The sequence below is a fragment of the Carlito syrichta genome, unplaced genomic scaffold, assembly GCF_000164805.1.
Source record: "Carlito syrichta isolate Samal-C Ts95f unplaced genomic scaffold, Tarsius_syrichta-2.0.1 Scaffold47750, whole genome shotgun sequence".
In the NCBI taxonomy this organism is placed as follows: domain Eukaryota; kingdom Metazoa; phylum Chordata; class Mammalia; order Primates; family Tarsiidae; genus Carlito; species Carlito syrichta.
The window spans coordinates 53,883-72,981 of NW_006991846.1; the positions used below are offsets into that span (position 1 = coordinate 53,883).

A 19,099-nucleotide genomic window follows, 5' to 3' on the forward strand; every position below is an offset into this window, starting at 1 on the left:
TCTTGAAAAGACCAGAAAAAACAGCAAGAGCAACATTTGGGGGAATAGCAGCAACATGAAATGACCAAGCAGATGGCCATTGGTGCTTCCTGAACTCCTCAAAATTGATCCTGTCACAACTCAGTCCTATACCAGGATTCTGAGGCAACAGGGAATAAACTAAAGAATGAAGGAACAGCCTTAGTTCAGGGACCTGTTGGCCAATTTAGAACACCTGTCCCCCAAGTGACCTGGTGGCCAACCAGACCCAGGACCTCGTTCCTCTAGAGACGATCCCTGGAAGACTATGATGACTGCGAGTCATCCCTTCCCTTGCCAATGGACTAGGCTGTTATTATGATTGCTTTCCAAAATCTAATAATACAGTCCTGCTATGCCACCTTGCTTGTGCCAAACTTTTCCTGAATGGACTATTATTAAAGTTTATTGCTAGGGTTCTGCCATCAATAGATTCTCCCGACTCCCCACTAGTTCTTACTTCTGGGACGAAGTAGAAGGTATCACAGTCTAACAAGGAAGGAGACAAGAGTCAGGTTTTTAGGAAAGCCATAATATTGGATCTTCAGCCTCAGACCATGTGCCTACCCCAGTCTTAGAAATTATATTTAAGGAGAGAAATCTTAGCTTAAGAACTCAGTAAACCATTTTATACTCATTTTGTATTCCTTCCTTCTGAGTTCATTAAGAAGCAGCTTATTTTCTTTCTTTCTAATCTTTGATGTTGCCCAAATTCTTGCAGTTTACTTGAAAGTCTTCAAATTTATGCCAATAATTTAGACTTTAGATAGATGGTTTCCATTAAAATCTGTGCTTTTGCAGATCTATCTGGAGAATAGCAAAATGCAGCTCTCTTAAGATTTGTATTTTCTAGAGAAAATTTGTAACTTGTAAAGTATAAACATGGAGAAAAATGGTAGTATGTATAACATTAGGGAATACTGAAATAATCTCAGTGGAATTTTCCAAAAATTACTGATGTACTGAAATTTACTCACTCTAGCCAATGATGAGAAACTGACCAGAGAAATTAAGGTTTATCCAAACAAAAGGATTTCATGCAACCACTAAAAATACAGAAACAAAAAACCATGTTATAGGTGAATACTCAATTGAGTCTGTAATTAATTACTGAAGGATACTTAGTACGTTCTGGATTTTTAAGATTTAAAATAAATCTATAAAATATATAGTTTGATCTCAAATATATATGCCACATACCTCCTCACATTACATGCATGTGTGGATATACTCTGCAAAGAAAAACAACAGGAAGTCACCAAAATGTTAATTATCACTGAGGGATAAGATTCTAAGTTTTTTTTTCTTTTGTTACATTTTATTTATTTATTTATTTAGAGTAGGGGCCTCATTCTGATGTCCAGGCAGGAGTCACTGGCACAGCCTAAACTCACTACCTTGACATCCTAGGCTCAGGTGATCTTTCTACCTCAGTCTCCTGAGTACCTGGCACTACAGGCACGTGCCACTACAACTGGCTATTTTTGTTTGTAGAGACAGGGTCTCACTATGTTGCCTGTGCTGGTCTCCAACTCCTGAGCTCAAGAGATCCTCTTGCCTTGGCCTCCCAAAGTGCTGGGATTACAGGCGTGAGCCACCACGCCCAGCCTGATAACCTTAGTTTTCATTTCTTTCCATTATTAACACGAATTTTCTTTTCACTAAAAAAAAAAAATTACTTAAAATTTTTATAATTCCATTTTTAGAAAAAGAATTCTCTCCCTCAACCAGACTCAAACTTGAACTGTGACATGTTAATCTTGCTTGACAGGCATTATCCATTTTTTTTCCCCAAGTTGTCACTCCCCTACACCTTACCGCCCAATCATCAAGTATTATACCTTTGGGCATCTCACCATCTCCTTGGTCACTTGCAACCATTGTTGCAACACCATCTCACGTCAGCCTAGCTATAATCTTCATGATCTGCTGATGCCAATAAACTTGTATCTCCTGTATCCAGCTCCCTCAAGTTACTTATAAACTTGTTAGATTCCAAAGCATGCCTCAGAAAATACTCCAACACGATTCAGAAGACTTAAGAAATACTTTTATGTTTCAAGTCGTAACAGTAAAATGTACTCCCAGTAATACTACTATACCCATACAAATGGAATATTATTTGGCAATAAAAAGGAATTAAACACTATGTGCTTTGAAAACATGCTATGTAAAAAGCCAGTCACAGAAGACCACATATTGTATGATTCCATTTATCCAAAATGGCCAGAAGAGTCAACTTTATTAGAGAAAGTAGGTTAGTTTTTGCATAGGGCTGGGGGAAAGGGAAATAATGGGGTCAAGAAACCTGTTAGAAGTGCAAAGGTACTCCAAATTTAGATTGTGGTGATGGTTGCTACTGTGATTTGAATATCTGTCCCCTCCAAAACGAATGTTGACACTTAATCCCCAATATGGCAGTAGTGAGAGGTGGGGAGTTTAAGAGGTGATTGAATCAGGAATGTATTAATCCATTTTTAAATTAATGGACTCATGGAGTGGGACTGGTGGCTGTTAGGGTTCGGCAGGGACAGGGTGAGGGTGGCGAGGCACACTGCACCTCCAGAGCCGGCAAGCCGGAGGTGCCACACTAGGAACCCAGAGATCCGAGCAAATGCAAAGAATTGCAACACACAAAAAGGTTAAAAAGAAAAGTTTATTTAAAAGTGAATTAGAGAAAGAGAAGGAAGAGAGAAGAGCCAGGAAGCACAGCCACAGCCATGGCTCAAAGAGCACATGGCCACACTAGACTCCAGCAAGGCAGTGGCCACTGGTTGCTTGTGACTGAGTCCTTTTAACAATTCCCCTAGACGGGGGAGGATCATTAAGGTGATTGGGTGGTGGTCTGCTTCCACGTTATCACAAATGGGCAGACAAGCACAGGTACTGAAGATGTCAGGTGATGGACAGAAGGCAGATGGGTGGGTTAGTCACATGATTGCTGCCATGGTGGAGCTTATCTGTGTCACTAGTTCACAGAGGGCTGATTAGGTTGGGGCGGGGAGGAGGTATTCTTGCAAGAGACTTGTTAGACATTTCCAATTCACAAACTCAGACATTTTACAACTCACAAACTCTTATGACTTTGGCCTTGACAAGGAATCAAAAGTTTACTAGAGATTATTATGCTAAACCATGAATGGTTGGGCTGTCCTGGTCTTCCATCTGAAGATTTGCCTAGGGAGGATGGGATAGGCTGCTGTTTGTCCTGCAGTAGAACGTCTGAATGCTTTCTAATGGTTACACTGAGGCAAAAAGACTAAAGAATAAGCTAAGTTTCTTCTAGGTTTCTAAAGGTACCTTTCAGTGGCTTTATAGGAAGAGAAACCTGAGCATGTTAGCACACACCATGTGATAACTCTGCACCACTCAGGACTCTTCAGAATCTCCACAAGAAGGCTCTCACCAGATACAGCCCCTCATCTGGGAATTAATTCTCAGCTTCCATAACTATAAGAAATACATTCTTTTTCTTTATAAATTACCCAATACATTACTTTATAAATTTGTTTCAAGGAATGGGTGAAAAAAGTTTCCTTGAGGCATCACTGATAGCAAATAGCATTTTAAAGGTCGAGTCCCACATCTAGAAAACAAATGCCTCTGGAAAACAATTAAAATAATTAATGCATTTTAATTTATCTCTTTCAGTTTATTTATATCACAGCTAGATTGTGAATATCTTCAATATGCAGCCATCACTTTTTAAGGCAATGCCTCTAGAAATTACTCATTACTTATTTATATTAGATGAAATGCCAACAAAATATAAATATACAGAAATGGTCACTATTTAAACTATATTCATTACGCTAAAATATTCCTTTCTTTAGACTGCATGATTTACATTGATTTTTTTATGAACACAAAGGGCTTTATAAACATTAACTTATTAATGACACCAGAAAGGTAGGTAGATTTTTTTAAATGTAATTTTCCTATAAGGGGAAGAAACACAGATATGATACTAAAAGGACTGTATTTTGTAAGTTCACTTACAATGCAACTAATCATCTATTTAGCTGCTATATTAATCTATTTGCTGATGTAACAAATTATCAAAAACTCAGTGACTTAAAACACAAATGTATTATCTTATGGCTTTGTATGTCAGAGGTTTGACACGCCTTACTGAGTAAAAAAAGATGCCATCAGAGCTGCATTCCTTTCTATGGCTCTAGGGGTGAATCTGTTTCCCTGCATTCTTTGACTCCTGGCCCTTCCTTTCAAAGCCTCCTTTTCATCTCTTTCAAAATTGATCAGGTCTTTCTTATATTGTATCACTGACCTCTTTTACTTCCTTCTTCCATTTTTAAGAACCCTTATGATTATATTAGGCTCACCAAAATAATCCAGGATAATCTCCCCATTTCAAGGCTGTTAATCACATTTTAACTTGATCACATCTGCAAAATCCTTCTGCAATATGTAACCTAATATATTCACAGCTTCTGGGAATTAAAACATTGGTATTTTTAGGTGGCCATTATTCTGCCTGCCACAATTGCTTTTGCCTTCAAAGAAATCAGAATATACTTATAGTAAACCTTGGGAGAAGCTAGGAAAGCACACTAATGGTTTAAATGAAGAATGTAAAACTTAAGATGAAAAAATTCTTCCTTTCTATTTTGTCAGATTTTGACGATTTTTTTTTACAGGCATTCTACTTTGAAGATGAACCATAATTGGATACACAGGAATAATAGTAGAAACAGGAAGCCATTCAAAACCATGAGAAGAAACAGAACTACCTGAATAAGTCTAAATTTTTTAAACTGAACAGAAGCCACAAAAGCTTATTCTGTACTTTCTTTCTACTCATTGTTCTGCAGTGACACTCAGGAACTATCATTTGTACTACTAGCATAGCTTATATTATATAATGGTACGTTGCATTAAGTCAAACTTCAGAAGAGAGGGATAAGAGGACTATATGTGAGCATACCAACCATGAGTTTTTATGAACCTATAAAACAAAATATCAAAAGGATCATTACATACATTATCTGTGGTTGAGAAATCAAACCTCTCCTTTTTGAAATGCCCATATTCAAAATGAAATGATACCACTACATTATATGACTGACTTTTAAAAATCCCCCAATGTTTTATCCATTTAATTTTTTCAATTTAGCTTTAAATCTTTTTTTACTCCAAGATAGAAGAGTGATTTTTGATGTACTCAAGTTATAGCCAGCATTTACCAATTCGTTGATTCGACTTTTTAAAGTATTTATGCTTGAATCCAGAACCCGAGGATTTTCCATTATTTGTGAAATGCTAATTTTTTCTTCTATGAGGCAGTCTATTTTATCATTAAACTTTTTCTCTGTCAAGAAGATCATATCTGGATAGCTTAAGACAAACTTCTGTACTGCTTCTTCAGTACATCCAAGAGAAACCAGCTTCTCCTTGATATTTGTGTAGTTTCTTTTAGCATAGTCATTGGAAAGGTCTAGGATCTCAGCTCCTGGACCACATATAAGAACCAGCAGTTCCCCACTGTTCAAGTTGAAAGTTGACTGTAAAAATTCAATGTTAGCTTTTACCCGCTTGGTGCTCTGAATTAAGATGAAAGGGTTTTTAAAAATTATCTTCCTGACAAAATCTGAAGGATCATTGTGACCCAATGTCAAACAGATTTCCTGCAAAAACTGAATCATCTGTTTATTCAGATCAAGACTATTAGAGAAGGTACGAGGAGCACTGGTCAACAATCGACAAAGGCACTTACGGGTCAATCCAACTGAGTAAAGGAACTTTATATTATTCTCTAAGTTTAGGTTGTTATTGGACCGAAAAAAGGATTCAGGAGAACGGTCTACAATATTTACAATTTCAAGGTCTGATGTCATAATCCTTCTCCACAGATCCCAACGTTTTGAAAGACTTTCGGAAGTACGAGTTATAGCTCGTGGATATCTTGATATGATGCTGGCAATCACTTCTTTGCTAGCTCCTTTGGAAAGAAGAAACATCTTCAAGTCCTGCTCATTAGTAAACATCCTATTAAAAACCCCAGGCTGTCGTTTCTTTGCCATGTCAATATCTACTCCCATGGTAAGTAAGTTGTTCAATAGGTCCTCATTCTCCACAGGTTCATTGCCTGCACACTTTGTACCAAAGAGTCTAAATGAAACTGAATTGAAGAAGATTTTTGCTGAAAATTGGATCATCCAACACCTTGAGCCAAAGGGAAAGTTACTTCTCAAATACCAGAGGTTTCTTGGTGACATAATGGTCAGGTAGCCCAAATCTTTTGGAATGCTGCATAAAACAATATGTATAATAGTATATAAATACATGTGTTCAACAGCTGAATGACCATACTATGATTCTATAAGCATCATGGACATTTCTATAAGAATACACCTATAGCTCCAGCTCTCCTGGTGCTGTGGTTAACAGTTCAGCCACTGTACTTTCACTCCATAGTTCACTGCTTCTGTTGATTATTTGTAGGTCCAGGGCTTCTTTCATTTTTAACATAAAGAAAAGCAGGAGAGTACCATCAGTGCCCCAGAATTATTCCTGCTTTTTTCTTGCTCTTTTGATTTGGCCTGCCTGCCTTAGCTACCCCAAACCAGTTATTCCTCTCAATCTCTGTTTTGTCCTACTGGTTTCAAAATCTTTGGCTCACTTCTAACAACTGACACTTTCATTCCTTGTATTCCAATGTTCCAAATCTTTGACCTTGCCCTGCCCACAGATACTAGACTTCTTTGCCTCTAGTTTCCTGGTTTCAAACCCTAAATCTAGCTCTGAAAACCAATACCTCAGATTATCTAACTTCCACCCTAACACCTTTTCTGGAGTCACAGTATCCTTTAAATCCATGCTATCATTATGGCCTCATTTCTTAGTTTACACACACCACTCATCAACAAAGAGCTCCTGATCCTAATCTCCGTCTCATTCAGTTCACCCTATTATTTCCTTGATTGTAACCCAAAAATTCCAAACAAATTATCACCTTCAAAATGAGCTAGTTAGGATATTTAATCCATATGTGGAACTGTGCTGAGAGATGACATGTAAACATTAAAATGTTACTTTTACAGTCCTCATTTTCTGTCACCATATTATATAAGACTAATCCAGGGCTGTCTGCATCTGTTGCAAGACACTTATAACCTTCCTGCTAGAAGCACTTGCACTAAAACCTCAATGACTCACTTTCCTGATCACTTAGAAATGGGGCACAAAACATATGAACTTATATATGATTATAATCATAGGTTCCTACTAAAATGAACATCTCCATTTACAGGAACTCTTTTATGAGGAAAGCAACAGAAAAAGTTCTATTATTCAACGCATCTGTTGATTTGTTTCTAAGCTACCTGTGAACTGCCACTTGATAATACATATATTTATATAAACTTTACTTTCTCCTGCTCAAATATATACAGCTGGGACAAACTTAGTGATTGATCTCTAATTAATTACAATGGGCTCTTAGAAAAGAAATTTCCTTTTTCCCCTTCTCCCAATTAAGCATAAAATAGAAAATAAAGATAGATGGTTCTAACCCACCACTAACATTTTGGAGCTTAAGATATTGCTTTCAAGATCTATTTCAAAGAAAGCCTCTTTGTGTCTGCCCTTTCAAGTATTCTCATTTTAACAAGAACTTGTATTATGCCTACAGGCTGAGAATTTTCAGATTCTCAAAGCATTGGGAAAAGATTCCAAAACTACAGAATCAGTATTCAAGCCCAAACAAAGGGTACTCACAAAGCATACCTCAAACAACAACAAATGCACATTTTAGATTGATCCATACTCTGCTAAGGTCAATATTCTTCACTTATCCATAATACCACATACTACTCTGTAAATACATATTTTTCCAAAACTGCATGTATTTGGAAACTTAAAATAAGAACCTTCATCTAACTAAAGAATGAAGGCTCTACTTTACACAGCTCCTTGACCTTTTCTCTCTCAGATGCTCAAGAGTGACATCTACTGGATAACAGGACAAGTCAATGCATGATGATCCAACGGAATATAGGAAGAAAATAGTAAAACTACGATATTTGTCTTAGCTGGTGAAATTTTCCAATTTTTACATATGTTATATCATGCGCACAATATAATAGTACTGTCAGACATGTATACAATCAATCAATAAATATATATATATTGGAGGTACATCACTTTTACTGGTAGTGTACACAAACAAAAAAGTATGAAGACCAATACTCTGGACAGTACACTTTCTTGAGATTATTAGCACCATGATAAACATGGTTGGCCACAGAATGCTCAACAGAAATTTTACTAATGGCAAACTAAACATAAGTGAAAATTATGGTTAAATTTCTAATACAGATGTAATAAATCTATTAATGTTTCTTCTAAATCTGTCACAAGTAAATTTTATGTCTATGAATAACTCATTTGCCATGGAAACATCTTCCACATGAATCAGCATGCATAAAATTTAACTGAGCATCTTTCCTAGTCCCCAAACTTGCCCTCTTCTGATTACGGCTATCACTATCATCATTCTAAGAGTCATTTGAGATAAAAATCTAAAACTGAGGTTTGCCTTCTTCTCCCTCAACCCCACAGTTACCAAATCATATAGATTCAGCTTCTTCAGCATCTCTGAAATCCTATCTCTCTACTCTCCATTATTCTTACTGTTACAAGTCTTCATTCTCTCTCACTCAGCCTTTAACAGACACGTGGCTTGCTTCTCTAACACCCATTACTCAAAACTGCCACCATAATGATATTCATTCTTTTTTTAAAAAGTGATTGTCCTTCATTCTCTCATTTAAAGCCTTCCTTCTGTAGCTCTCCCCCAGAAAGAAAAATCTTCAAACTGACCTTTAAAGCCCTCACCACATAATTCTAATTACCTTTTCAGCTATCTTGTCTATTATACAACCTCGCTACCTGGCACCATCTCCCTCAAACTTCTCATCCCGAGCATCCTTGCCCATTCCTATCTCTCTGGAAAGGCCATCTTCCTGATTCCTATCCATTGCACAAGGTCCTTCAAATCTTTAACTCAAAATACTTACTGTTGAGGTGAATTACTTGTTTTAAAATTTCTTATTAAGGAATCTAAAATTAAGTATTCTATTTATATAGAAAAAAGAACTGAAATGGACTTAAAACTGGCAACTGAAATATGGTCTTGATTACAAAACTAAAATGCAATACATTTCCCCCCAAAATACGTGTGGTCTCAGCTAACCCTAAAAACAACAGAAACTTGGTGAACATATGATGAAATAGGGGAAATCTCAAATTTGTTACCAGAAGGGAAGCTGGCTTCATCGACCAAATTTTAAGTGTTCAAATTCTTTAACTCAGCATTTCTACCTCTTGAAGATTATTCAAATGAAATAAAAGATGAAGAATACACATTTGTTATGAAAAAGAATGACCATTATAACATCTTTTCTACAGCAAAAAAGACTTCACAAATGGCCACCAGAAGTAGAATGACTAAACTGTGGTACATCTATGCAATGTAATACTATAAAAGTGCTTTTAAAAAATGTGGTAGATATAACGCAATCAAAAGATGTCCAAGATATTCTAAGTGTCAAACTTCATAACAGTATGAACAGGAGCAATAATTATATTAAAAGAAGAGGCATTAATATGTACAGAGGGAAAAAAGTGGAATAAAAGTTACCTGTGAAAAAGTAATGAGTGTTATGTACTACTTACATTGGGATTTTTAAAAATATTCGTGCTACGTTGCAGTCAGACAAAAGAAAATTGTAGACCAATTAAATTGGCCTTGGGTGGGAAAAACGGTGGAAAATACATATTACCATGATCTATTTTTCAGTTTTTAGCAAAAAAAAGTCATACTTAAAAATGTTAATAATGTTTTACTCTTAGCAGCTGGTCTGCATTCAAACACTCCTATAATATCTAGCAAAGTGAATATCTGAATCTAATAGAAGTATTAGCTTCCTCATCTGCATATTTCAAAACAGTAAACATCCTAAAATTGACTTCAGTCCATCTCTCAAATTGACATTTTTAATAACCAAAAACCCGTTAGCCCAAGGGCTAACGTTCACACTTAGCAGACACTGAGAATCGTGGTACTTGAAATTTGTGAGATTTAGGAAGTAAAATTTGCGTCCTCCTCTGCTCCACAATTGGCCTGTTCAAGAGGTGGAAATGGTTAACCCCTCGTCCTAAGGTATCACATTCCAGCTAGTTTTCCTTTGACATAGCAATCTAAGTGAGTAGATATTTACAGTAATGCATTTCTCACCTTATTTGCCTTAAGGGAAGATTTTGTATCCCTCCAGAAAGGTTGGAGAACCAATGTCTCTAGAAATGGCACCCAAAAAGAAAAAAAAAAAAGATAAAACATCATCAAGACTTCGTAATACTGAACAAAAGCAATCTACCCCAGCAAACATCGCCCTATGTGCTCGTGAGATGCATTACCTCCGCCAAGTTAAGCATTTTTTGGAGACACACCGGAAAGAAAATGGCAAGTGCCCGCCCGTACAGGATGGGTTAAGTTAGTGGGATCACGAATATGTTTTGTAAAGCCAGAGCCAAGTGCTTCTTATACATATCTTACTTAACGCTCCACAACAACTTAAACGGCAGCATCACCCATAACATTACAGAACCGAAACAACGCAGAGCTCCCTCGGTAGCTGGTCTTAGCCAGCCGAAGCACATGGACCGAACCTAGCGAGTTCTTCTCAACATAAAAGCAAAGGAATTCCACACGTAGGCTCTTTCCCTCCCTCCTCCCCAAAGGCGACACTGCAAGGGGCTGCACTGCAGAGCCAGTCACCCAGACTACTAAAAAAAGAAAAAAGAAAAAAGAAAAGAAAGCACAACGTTCCCAGCTCCCAGCCACGAGCCGCACTGCACCCACACGCCCCAGACAGCTTTTACTTCCGCCTCGAGGTCCTCTGCAGCAACGAGGGACGGAAATGGGCCAGACCAGCTTCCGTCCTCGGACGTCTCGCGAGGTGACGTCATCGGCTCTGCGCCCCGAGTCGCGGCGCCACCGGCCCCCAATCGCCGAGCTCGAGGGGCACAAAGGACCGCGGTGAGCGCGGGAAACGACACTCCCACGGCGGATTTTCGAGGGCGGGGCCGAGGGCACAGTAGGCCGGCCACCCGCTGCCTGCGGGCGACACGCGGAGGGAATGTCGTTGCTGAGTCATACGAAGGTGGCCGCTTGATAGGGCGAGCGCCGCGGTTACCGTGGGTGACGAGACGCCTTCAGCACTTCCGCGTGTGGCGTGGGAAGCGCGTACGTAAACGCTCCCGGCTTGTCTTTTTCCCACGACTGCCGCGGACATCCGCGACGGGGCCGCTGGTCTGACTTGAGCGCCAGCCCTCAGGCTGGAAATCAGTATTCGAGTGATGCAGATTGAGATAATCTTACAGCCCGAATTCGATTATGGTTCTTTTCACGTGGTGGTGGGTTTAGGCTATTAAATGAAAGAATGGAGGCGACCGGAACTTCCTCCCCTCAGCAGATGCGTTTTCGCTGCCTTGGAGGCGCCGCCGGAAACCTGTCCAGTCAGCCTCACCTACCTGGTGACGGTGGCAGTGGAGGAGATGAAGTTTCGACTCAGGACAGTCGTGCTGTGACCTCCTAAAGAAAGATACCTAGATTAATGAATCAGTTAAGTCTGCCAAGTCCTCACCGGGAGACGGTGGTGGTTTCGTCCTTAGAAAATAGTCGAGGAAAAGGGTTGGGCCTGAATTCTACACCAAGGTTTCTGCATTACTGAGTCAGGCACAGTTAACTTAGTTTGGAAGTAGTGCAGCAGACTTTCTTAGGCAGGTCTGAATTAAAATAGGCAGAGCGTTCAGACGTCTTTCTCGTCATAGGTGACCTTCATTCTACCCAGGCATTTCAGACCTGGCCACTTTGCAGGTTGGAATTCAGAACTACCAGTACAGTAAGTCACAGAAACGATAGGAAATTACCCATAACACAGACATGATGTTTTAAAAAAAAAAAGAAGGCCCAAATCTAGCTAGGTAGTAACTTTAATTATTTAGAAGGTCCTTGTGACCTTAAAAGTTGAGAGATGGTAAGCAAAACCATAACCAGATACTGGCAGTTCTTCCCTTTAGTGCAAGGTTTGCTTAATCACCATTGTAGGAGTACATAAAGCTTCTTGTCGAAGGCAAGAAACGTGTCCTTTTTTAAGGGGCCCATGTACTTCCTTGAGCATGTCTTTTTCTTTCTAATTAATTCTGTTTTAAACTATACTTTGGACTGTCTCTGAAATGTCTTTCTGTGGCAGAGTTGAAGAACCCATGGAGCAACACACTGCACCTCTTCCGGCATCATTACTAACTCCTCAGTGTGGGAGCCTAATAGATTTTCCTTACTTCCATTTCTATACCAACAAACCAATTATATTTATTCTCACTCTTCCCCCTTAGGTTACTCCTAGCCGGTTTGTTGTCGCTTTGTTTTGAATTCTGTTTTGTTCGTTTATAAGAATGAAGATTTATCTTTGGGAATTTAAATTACTAATAATCATTCTATATATTAAGTGAAACTTCTTAATACAGTTGTTAACTATTCACCTCCAGGTGAAACACAGTCCTGAAAAATTAGAAATTGCTTGTGTGCATTTCTAAAATCTATATTCTTTTGCATGGAAGGAGCTCCTATGTCTGATTTAGTGTTTATTATTATATAGAAGTTTATATACATAAATACATATACAAGGTGCTTTACAATCAGAATGTAAAATGATAAAATTTAGGAATCATTAAATTTCAGACTTTAAGCCGGGCTCGGTGGCTCAGCCTGTAATCTCGCGCCTTTGGGAGACTGAGGTGAGTGGATTGACTGAGCCCGCGGGTTCGAGACCTGCCTGGGCAACTTGGCGAGACTTCATCTCTACAGTAAATCAAAAAATCAGCCAGGCTTGGTAGCGCACGCCTGTAGTTCCAGCTACTCGGAAGGCTGAGGTGGAAGGATCGCTGGAGCCCAGCAGGTGAGGCTGTGGTGGCTGGGAGCGGCCACTGCACTCCAGTCTGAGCGACGGAGTGAGACTCCAACTCAAAAAAAAAAAAAATTTTTCAGACTTTGATTTTAGAAGAATTTAAGAAGACCTTTAAGATTATGGAGCCCCAATTCTCTCATTTTAGAGATGAGAATATTGATACCCTTAGATAGGAGCCAGCAGGAAATACCTGTATTACACCTCTTTGACCAGTAAGTCTTCTATGATTTATCACATGCTTTGTTGTACTGACATAGTTTTCAAGGGTTATTTTATGCTTACGTAGGCAATATTACCTAGGTAATGATATTTTGTAGGTAAAGAAGATTGCTTCTTTTGAAAATAAATTCTATGTTTCCTATTCATAATTTTCTGATTGCAAATATATTTTAAATGTGCATTATAAAATATTGAAAGAATAACATATAATAATGGCTGGCTTAGGATATATTGTTATTTTCTTCTCATATTTCTTTAATGATTTTTTTATGTGTTATTACTTTCAAGAGCAATAACTACTGCCTCATTGTCATTTATGATATGTTACAGTAGAAGCTGTACATCTGAGGCTCTGTTTTCAAGTTCAGGGATACAGTGGAAACCAAGACAGAGCCCTTGACCTCTTGGATCTTATTTCCAGTGGTAGGTCTTAACTCTCAACTTGAGTGTCTGCTCCTCCACATGCTTCTCTCATCTCCCTCCCCTTAGAAGCTGACTCAAGTCCCTACTATGTTGATGCAATTAAGAAGAAAAAATTTGGTTGAAACTTTAGAAGGTTTGGTGACTGGGGAGAAGCATAAAAGACCTAAGGCAGGGGGAGTAAAAAATGAAGAAACGAGGAAAAAGGGATGAGGTGGAGTAGTAACAACATGGTGAAGGGGAATTTTTCCTGGAGGCTGTCCTAAAATTTTCAACTTTTGGGGTTTTTTACAACTGTCAAATTAATTCGATTTTTATGTCAAATTTTTATTGCCATATATCAAATCTCTTTTATGTCTCTTTTCTGAAACAGTGATGATACTAGATGGTATTTGTGTTTATGAATGACCTCACTTGTGAAAAGAAAAAACTGTCCAGTCTTCATTGGAGCACCTCCTCTCTCTCGCTCTCTCTTTTTTTTATATATATATATTCCAAAAATCTGTTGCAGAGGGAAAATACAGACTTTGAAGCCATCCCTCCTCAAATTGGACTTACACACTCTGGAACTGGGCCAAAAGTCAAGTGTAAATACTGAATCTGTATTGTATTCAGAATTGCCTCTGCCCTCATATAAAGATTTTTTGACTGTGCCAAAAGTGCCTGCTTGACTCCCACTGCCCAGAAGTACCCCTTGTTCTTTATGCAAATAGACTTCTGACAAACCGCAGGCCCCTAACCAGGTCATATTTGACCACTTAGCAGACCCAACTAAGGTCAAAAAGAAAGTGACCGGCAGGTCTTCGTGGCTCAGCCTGTAATCCTGCCCTTTGGAAGGCTGAGGTGAGTGGATTGCCTGAGCCGGCGGGTTCGAGAACCCCCAGGCAACTTGGTGAGACCTCCTCACTACAATAAGTCAAAAATTAGCCGGGTGTGGTAGCATGTGCCTGTAGTTCTGGTTACTTGGAAGGCTGAGGCGGAAGGATTGCAAGAGCCCAGCAGGTCGAAGCTGTGGTGGCCGGGAACGTTCCACTGCACTCCAGTCTGGGCAACAGAGCGAGACTCCAACTGAAAAAAAAAAAAAAGAAAAAGAAAGTGACCTTTCATTCCCCCCATGCCTACTCCCTGTTGATAAAACACCCACAGACTCTAGATTCAGTACACAAATGTGTCCCCACCCCCACATCAACTTCACAGATAGACCTGCCACCTTCCTACAAGTCTCACTTGAGGGCCTTCAGAGGAATATAGGATCTCTACCCAAGACTCCCTATTTCCTTTCTCTTGCCTGCAGCTATCTTGGTTTGCATTTGAAAACAAGTATAGTCTACAAGTTGTACAAGGCTGATTAAAGCAGTAAAGTTACCCAGAGTGTCTGAGGTTAACACTTTATTTGTTGGGAAGCAAAAAACCAGCTAATTTTCCTCCACCACCGCTTTTAACAACAATTACTTTTAACTATAAAAGATTTTATTAAAGATTTTACTTCTGGTAGCTTTCTTTTTCTGAAATGTGCCTAACCAGTGTCTAGAAAGACTTCTGAGTCAGCTTTTCTGCCCACACTCTGCCACAAGGGTCTGTGGCCAAGAATTGGATATTTAGCCTGGCAAATTTGCTGTTCAGGCCTGATATAAGCCTGATTCCCACGGTAGTTGTATCGCCAACATCAGCAGGACAGAGTTGGCCAAGAGAAATATGATAATCGTTTGAGATACCTTTAGCCTCAAGAGTTTAAGAGCCTGTTGGATTGTTTAATCCTACTGTACCAAGACTTCAGTTACTATGAAGTGATTCTTAATTATTATTATTATTTTTGAGTTAAAGTCTCACTCTGTCGCCCAGACAGGAGTGCAGTAGCATGCTCCTGGCCACCGCAGCCTCAACCTGCTGGGCTCTAGCGATCCTTCCACCTCAGTCTTCCAAGTAGCTGGAACTACAGACACGCGCTACCACGCCCAGCTAATGCTAATTTTTTGGTTTATTGTAGAGATAAGGTCTGCCAAGTTGCCCAGGCGGGTCTCAAACTGCGGGCTCAGGCAATCCACTCACCTCAGCCTCGAGATTACAGGCTGAGCCACCGAGCCCGGCTAATTCTTTATTATTGATAGAAAAATGTATCTCATCAGAGAGCAGGGGAGCAAATATTCAGAATATGAAATAATACCTTGTCCAAAATTATCTCCCTATTTACAGTATTTCTTTTTTTTTTTTAGATTTTATTTTATTTTATTTTGAGAAAGCAGGATTTATTGAGAGGACAGAAAAACTCCCACAGTGGGAGGGGACCCGAAGGGGTTGCCCCTACAGTATTTCTTGAAATTCCACCTTTAGAGATTCCTTCCTTGGTATTGTGGTGATTTTAAATTGCAACTGTATTTGAAAGGGGAAGCATATTAAGCCAAAAGACAGCAACTTTTTCTATAGAGGGTCACATTATAAGTATTTTAAGCTGTGTAGGTCACATGTTCTCTGGTGCACATTCTTTTTTTTTTCTTTCATTTTTTACAACTCTCTAAAAATGTAAAAACATTCTTAGCTCGAGAGCTGCCAGGCCACTGGCCATAGTCTGCTGAAACCTACATTAAACTATAATGAGCTACTCACTACTGTAATTTAGTTTGTTAACTATTATACTAAAGGTATCCAAAGAATAGGAACTTTTAGAGAAAGAATATATAAAAGAAAAAATATTAATAAAATTTGAAAATTCTCATATAACACTATGTGCCAGGCACTGTTCTAATCATTTCACCTACATCACCTCATTTATTTCTGTAATGGAAATAATATTGTCTTCATTTTACATATTAGGAAGCAGGTAGGCCTGCATGACTTGCCCAAGCTTACATAGGTAGTAAGTAATGGTTTTAGCATTGGAATCTAAGAAGTCGGGCTCCACAGAGTCTATAATTTTATTCGTAATACTGTACCAACACTTAGGAAGACAAGTGTTTTAAATTCACTTTAGAAAATATAAAGAAGAAAAAAAAAATTTCACTTACAATTCCATCACCGAGAAATAACTGTTTCTGTTTTATTTATGTTTTTTGGTTTATGTCCTTACAGAATATTCCTGTACATACAATTTTTCTCTTGATTCAACCCTATGAGGCAGCTAGGGTAGTTTTGCAGATGAAACTGGCTTAGATTTTTTTCTCCAACAGTGGCCTTTCTCACTCCAGCACCAGGACCTTTCTTTAGTAGTCCTTCGCAAAGTCACTGTAATCTCCCTCAGCTGCAGGAGATCGACTTGAAGCCGCTGAGTTTGCAATGGAGAGAAAAGCAACAGTTCCATAAACTTGTGAATTGGTGGCTCAAGCTTTGAAACCACAGAAGAAAGTTTGAGTAACTACTTCGAGCACTGGGGAAAACTTAGAGACTCTGTGGTCAGGGGGATCCTGCAAGTGAAAAATGAAGAGGATTTTATTTTGTAACATTCTCATCCGTGGCTCAGGTTGATGCTGCCAAATCTGCAAGACCTCATTCATAGGGTGGGAGAGTGGCTGAGCCAAAGCAGCTGTGCCAAGAGAAGAATCTTGTAACTGGGAAGGAGCCGTTGGAATTAGAGAAGCTACTGAGAAACATCACCTTAGAGATTATTTTGAGGAATATGGATAAACTAATACCATTGAGGTAGTTACTGATAGGCAGTCCGGAAAGAAAGGTGTCTCTGGATTTGTTACTTTTGATGCCCATGATCGTACAGATAAAATTGTATTAAAAACTGGGCTCAGTGGCTCAGCCTGTAATCCCACGCCTTTGGGAGGCTGAGGTGAGTGGATTGCCTGAGCCCTCGGGTTCGAGACCTGCCTGGGCAACGAGACCTCATCTCTACAATAAATCAAAAAATCAGCCGGGCGTGGTAGCGCATGCCTGTAATTCTGGCTACTTGGAAGGCTGAAGTGGAAGGATCGCCGGAGCCCAGCAGGTCGAGGCTGCGGTGGCCGGGAGTGGCCACTGCACTCCAGTCTGGGTGACAGAGTGAGACTCCAACTTAAAAAAAATATATATTGTATTAAAGACATACCATACCATTAATGGTCATAATGTAGAAGTAAGAAAGGCTTTGTATAGGCCCAAGATTGTTTTTTAAATGCAGGAAGTTCAAGGAGGCAACTTTGGTTCTGAGGATTTACGTGGTGGAGGTGGAAATTTTGGGCCAGGACAAGGAAGTGACTTTAGAGGAGGATCTAATGGCTATGGAAGTGGACGTAGATTTGAGGATGACCATCATGGGTATAGAGGAGGACCGGGAGGTAGCAATTTTGGAGGTGGTGGAATACTTAGATATAGCAATCGGGATGGGGGCTATAGAGATGATTATGAAAACTATGGAGGAGGACATTATGAAAGTGGGAATTACAATGATTTTGGAATTTATAACTACCAACCTTCTAACTATAGTCCAATGAAGAATGGAAACTTTGATGGTAGCAGGAACATGGGGATACATGGTCCAGGGAGCAGTGGCAGAAGTGGTGGTTATGCTGGGAAGAGCTGATATTGAGCTTCTTCCTACTTGCCATGGTCTTCACTCTATAAATAGGAACATATGAGAGCTCAGAGGTAACAGAACAGGTTCAGGCTACAGAAATAACAATGTTAAGGAAACTCTAATCTTAGTTATGAATCAATGTGCAGTGGTATGCCAGAAGGCACCAAGAAAAAATGCATAAAACTATTTTGTGAATGGATTGGATTATTTAACATTACCCTACTGTGGGAGGATTGTGAAAAAAAATAATAATAATGCCTTTGGGACAATTTCTTAGCTTTTTTTTTTTTGAGTTGGAGTCTCACTTCTTCACACAGGCTGAAGTGCAGTGGCATGCTTACAGCTACCCCAGTGTTGACCTGCTGGGCTCTGGTGATCCTTTCACCTCAGCCTTCCAAATAGGGGGAACTACAGGCACGCGCTACCACACCCAGCTAATTTTTTTGTTTGTTGTAGAGATGAGGTCTCACCAAGTTGCCTAGACTGTTCTCAAACCCGTGGGCTCAGGCAATCCCCTCACCTCGGCCTCTCAAAGTGCTAGGATTACAGGCTTGAGCCACCACACCCGGCTTTCTTGGCTTTTTAATTGTTTCTTTCTAATGATATTTGTAAGTGTAGAAATATTCCTGTTCTTCATCTTTTTTTGTGATGAGGTTTTGCTCTGTTGCCTAGGCTGGAATGCAGTAATACGATTGTGCTCACTGCATTCCTGAATGCCTGGGCTCAAGCCGTCCTTGTGTTTCAACCTCCATAGTAGCTAGAACTACAAGCCTGCACCACCATTTATGGCTATATATATATATATATATATATATATATTTTTTTTTTTTTTTTTTTTTGAGTTGGAGTATCACTCTGTCACTCAGACCGGAATACAGTGGCCGCTCCCAGCCACTGCAGCCTCGACCTGCTGGGCTTCAGCGATTCTTCCGCCTCAGCTTTCCAAGTAGCCAGAGCT

General features: G+C 39.4%; 1 protein-coding gene and 1 pseudogene across 1 annotated transcript; one reads left to right on the top strand and one right to left on the bottom strand.

Moving 5' to 3' along the window:
* Positions 1–5,126: 5,126 nt before the first annotated feature.
* MTERF1 (mitochondrial transcription termination factor 1) lies at positions 5,127–10,358 on the bottom strand. Its single transcript, XM_008048656.1, has 2 exons — positions 10,277–10,358; positions 5,127–6,285 (listed from the first exon to the last, which is right to left on the bottom strand). The coding sequence occupies exon 2, from the start codon at positions 6,252–6,254 to the stop codon at positions 5,127–5,129; it is 1,128 nt and encodes a 375-aa protein (XP_008046847.1). The 5' UTR covers positions 6,255–6,285; positions 10,277–10,358.
* A 1,122-nt stretch (positions 10,359–11,480) lies between these two features.
* Positions 11,481–18,147, top strand: LOC103250071 (annotated as a pseudogene).
* The last annotated feature ends 952 nt before the right edge of the window (positions 18,148–19,099 follow it).